Genomic DNA, 4263 nt, shown 5'->3' on the forward strand with positions numbered 1-4263 from the left:
CTGGGCGAGGTGGCGGGCGTCTGTAGTCCCAGCTGCTTGGGAGGCTGAGGCAGGGGAATGGCAGGAACCCGGGAGGCGGAGTTTGCAGTGAGTCGAGATGGCGCCACTGCACTCCAGCCTGGGCGACAGAGAGAGATTCCATCTCAAAATAAAAATAAAAAAGAAAGTATTTGTTGAATGAAAAAACCTGCTTCCTTCACTAGCCATCCGGCTAGCATCGTCCAACTCTCCCCCAACCCCCGCTCCAACTTCTTATTTAGTAGGAAAACAGAATAGACTTCCCTTAAAATATGTATACTGGTAAATACATGGGCACTAAAAAACTGTTTCAGGAAAAGAAAAAAAAAAAAAAAAAACTTGGTTTCTGACTTTATTAGTGGTAATTTATTGCACAGGTTTTTCTGCATCAAAAAAGTATCTGCTAAAAAGAGAACAGTTGTGTCTGAATTTACATTTCCCCCCGACTTCTAAAAATATTTCCCCTAAAAAAGAATCCACTCATTTAATTTTAAAGAAAATATACTTCTTACACAAGACAATCCAAACTGATGCAAAATATTTATTCCAAGTTAGTTATTTTATGCAGTAGTTTCCCCCTCGAGACTTGTGATAACCACATCTTTTAAATCTGTAAATAATGTTATCAAAATAATCTTAATCTTTGAAATCTCACAAAAATTTATATTTTACAATCCACCCTGAATATCAAGGCTGCAAGATAACACAACATTTCCTATATCCAAATATTTTACAGCTGTACCCAAAAAGGAAAAAGAAACAAAACAAAACAAAAAAAACAACCAAAAAAACCACGTATGCTTGGTTAAGGGCTAAAGTTACCCGAGCAGCCAAAAATAAAATAAAATATCCAAATTATTAGCATTAATTTAATACAATTATAACTTCAATAGTCACTTTGTCATTGACAATGATTGCTTGAGCACAGGGGTGAGTGCCCTAAGGGCTGGTAGTAGAAGCTGTTGCTGCAGACCGGTGTCTCCTCTTCCCTGCACTGCCAGCTCCTACTTGTGCATCGACCCATATATACTGGGTGTGTGTGTGTGTGTGTGTGTGTGTGTTTAAAAAATCTGTCCCACCACACAAACCTCTCTCTATTAAGCAGATAACAGGGAAGAACAACAACAAAAGCGAAACAAGCCAATCGCTCTCTCTTTGGGATACGATTATTTCCCTTGTGAATGAAGTATTCAACAACATAAGAAAAGGAAAAGAACGATTTCTTTTGTATACTCCCTAAACAGACAGAGTTTACTGGGTCAGATTTAACTGTGAGCATTTATATGCCTACTTCCAGGCATCGTCATCTGATGTTTCACTGCTACTGGTTTCGGTGTCTGAGTCCTCAAACTCTGCTCTGCAAGTGCTTCTCCAAGGGGAGAACAGGCTGGAACTGCGGCTCTGCAAGAAGCCATTCTTTCCAAAGCCATTTCTTCTCAGCTATGGTTAGCATGGGAGAGGAAAAAAAAAAGAAAAAATTGTCAATGACTGTACTGACCCATAAGCCCTGGGAAAGGCTAGGCCTCAATTCAATTCTAGGTAGAATGTGGGATAGGGGGTGCTTCTAAGAGAGCCTCTGAGATCTCTTATAGCAGCAGTGTTTTTCAAATTTTAATGTACGAGTCATCTATGCATCTTTCAAAAATGCAGATTCAGATTCAGTATGTCTGGGATGGGGCTTGAAAGTCCTTCTTTTTCTTTTCTTTTTTCTTTTTTTTGGAGATGGAGTCTTGCTCTGTCGCCCGGGCTGGAGTGCAACGGCATGATCTTGGCTCACTGCATCCTCTGCCTCCTGGGTTCAAGCGATTCTTCTGCCTCAGCCTCCCAAGTAGCTAGGATTACAGGCGTGCGCCACCAAGCCTGGTTAATTTTTGTATTTTTAGTAGAGATGAGGTTTCACCATATTGGCCAGGCTGGTCTCGAGCTCCTGACCTCGTGATTCGCCTGCCTCAGCCTCCCAATGTGTTGGGATTACAGGCGAGAGCCACTGCGCCCAGCCATAAGTCCTTATTTCTAACAGAGTTCAGAGTAGCAAGGTCTCATGCCAGCTTGCGCCATGCCCCTTTTAAGGACTTGGCCAATTGTACTTCATGCTGTAAATATATGCCACCAGAAGTTCAAGGATTTTTTTTTTTTTTGAGACGGAGTCTCGCTCTGCCGCCCAGGCTGGAGTGCAGTGGCCGGATCTCAGCTCATTGCAAGCTCCGCCTCCTGGGTTTATGCCATTCTCCTGCCTCAGCCTCCAGAGTAGCTGGGACTACAGGCGCCCGCCACCTCGCCCGGCTAGTTTTTTGTATTTTTTGGTAGAGACGGGGTTTCACCGTGTTAGCCAGGATGGTCTCGATCTCCTGACCTCGTGATCCGCCCGTCTCGGCCTCCCAAAGTGCTGGGATTACAGGCTTGAGCCACCGCGCCCGGCCTAAGGATTTTTATAGAAACCCCATTTGTCTTGTTCACCCTAGGATCTAGCAGTGTTTTATTCAGAGAAAGAATCCAAGCAACTGCTGGATAAACTGACACAAGCTATTTAGCTTCTTAGCTCTGGCCAGAGGACCAGGAAACTACAGTGCAGAACAGGAAGCAGAGGAAGGTGAACCTGCTTCCTTAAAGAACAAGAGCTCAGACCATAACTCTGGAACACAGCCTTGTGGTTCTGATAAGGAGTTAGAGCTGTTAGGATGAAAGAGTATACTATTTTCTGGAATCTGCTAATAACTGACACTTGGTTTTTGTATCCAATACTGGGGATCCTTATTTCCCAGGCAGATTTAGGAGCCCTGCTACATTTCTACTAAGGTAATTTTCCCATCCCTACCAGATATTTCTCTCACATTAAACTAGGGCTCCCTCAGGGCAAGGACTGTCTGGACTCCTTATTCTCCTGGTTACTAACTGGTCTCTAGGAAGAAGGTTTACAACATACCTGCTCTGTCTTCATGTGGAACTCTCTGAGCTCATCCTCTGTGAGGGGAAGGCAATTCTCATCGTTTTCAGGATATTCTTGCCATCCCATTGCTTTCAATAACCTGGTGGATGCAGAAGGACAGGTAAAGAGAATATGACATCATTAAGCCTCAGTGAACAGCCCATCTCTTTTCACAGAACACTTTTCTGCCCAGGGACAATGGATGTTAAAGGAATTCTGTTTTCCTCCCTGTGGGACAAGCTTTAATTGTGGCTACTTGGGTGCCCGTAAATAAATGGAGGCTCTTCACAGTTGGGAGAGGAAGAGCTACAGAAGAGACAGTACAAGCAAAACCAAAGCAGTGTAAGGAAGAAAGAGAACACTTCCAAAATCTGGCTTTTGGGGGGGGGTGGGGGGGGGACGGGGACAGAGCCTCACTCTGTCACCCAGGCTGGAGTGCAGGGTGCAATCTCAGCTCATTGCAACCTCCACCTCCCGGGTTCGAGCCATTCTCCTGTCCCAGCCTCCCTAGTAGCTGGGATTACAGGCACACACTACCATGCCCAGCTAATTTTTGTATTTTTCGTAGAGACAGGGTTTCGCCATGTTGGCCAGGCTGGTCTTGAACTCTTGACCTCAAGTGATCCACCCACCTCGGCCTCCTAAAGTGCTGGGATTACAGGCATGAGCCACTGTGCCCGGCCTGAAGTTAAAAATATTAAAGTATTGGAGAGTAGATTGTGGAAGAGATGGCTGGGTTTGTGACAGAATGTTTGATGGGCAACAGGCCAACCTGGGGCATACACAGAGAACAAGTTATGATTGGGCCACTTCTCTCTGTATGTGGGACTCTATCTGAGATATCCTCTCCAGTATGTTCAAGGTCCTTAAGGGTCAGACACTGCATGCCCTGTGATGAACTCCTCACTTACCTGTGCTCTGCTTCTAGAGAATGTGAGAGAACCTCCCCTTCTTCCACTACAGGGAGGGGAAGACCATTCTGATGACAGCCTTCCTCCCCATTTTCCTTTGGTTCAGGTGTGCTATTGTCCTCCAACTGCAATAAGGAAAAGGAAGGAAGGACACACTTGGTTTAAGGTTCCTTTGTGGTAATATAAGCAACCTATGAAATCAAGGATTCACAACCCAGGGAAGTGTTTTCCAAAAGACAGCCTCAGCCCATAGATTTTTTCCCCCATTTACAAATGAGGACCTGCTGTATCAACAAATCAATTTAAAAATTGATTCTAGGCCGGGTGCGGTGGCTCAAGCCTGTAATCCCAGCACTTTGGGAGGCCGAGACGGGCGGATCACGAGGTCAGGAGATCGAGACCATCCTG

At 45.0% G+C, this 4263-nt stretch overlaps 1 protein-coding gene across 1 annotated transcript in view; it reads right to left on the minus strand.

The window, feature by feature from the left end:
• Positions 1-365: 365 nt before the first annotated feature.
• The window catches only part of GPBP1L1 (GC-rich promoter binding protein 1-like 1), a 67152-nt gene continuing 63254 nt past the window's right edge, over positions 366-4263 (minus strand). The window contains exons 10-12 of the mRNA XM_011946549.1: positions 3856-3980; positions 2942-3044; positions 366-1458 (exon numbers count right to left, since the gene is read on the minus strand). Coding sequence (XP_011801939.1) covers positions 1306-1458; positions 2942-3044; positions 3856-3980 — 381 coding nt within the window. The 3' untranslated portion in view covers positions 366-1305. The remainder of the gene's footprint in view (positions 1459-2941; positions 3045-3855; positions 3981-4263) is intronic.

This window comes from Colobus angolensis, unplaced genomic scaffold, assembly GCF_000951035.1.
Source record: "Colobus angolensis palliatus isolate OR3802 unplaced genomic scaffold, Cang.pa_1.0 Scaffold106, whole genome shotgun sequence".
Taxonomy (NCBI): Eukaryota; Metazoa; Chordata; class Mammalia; order Primates; family Cercopithecidae; genus Colobus; species Colobus angolensis.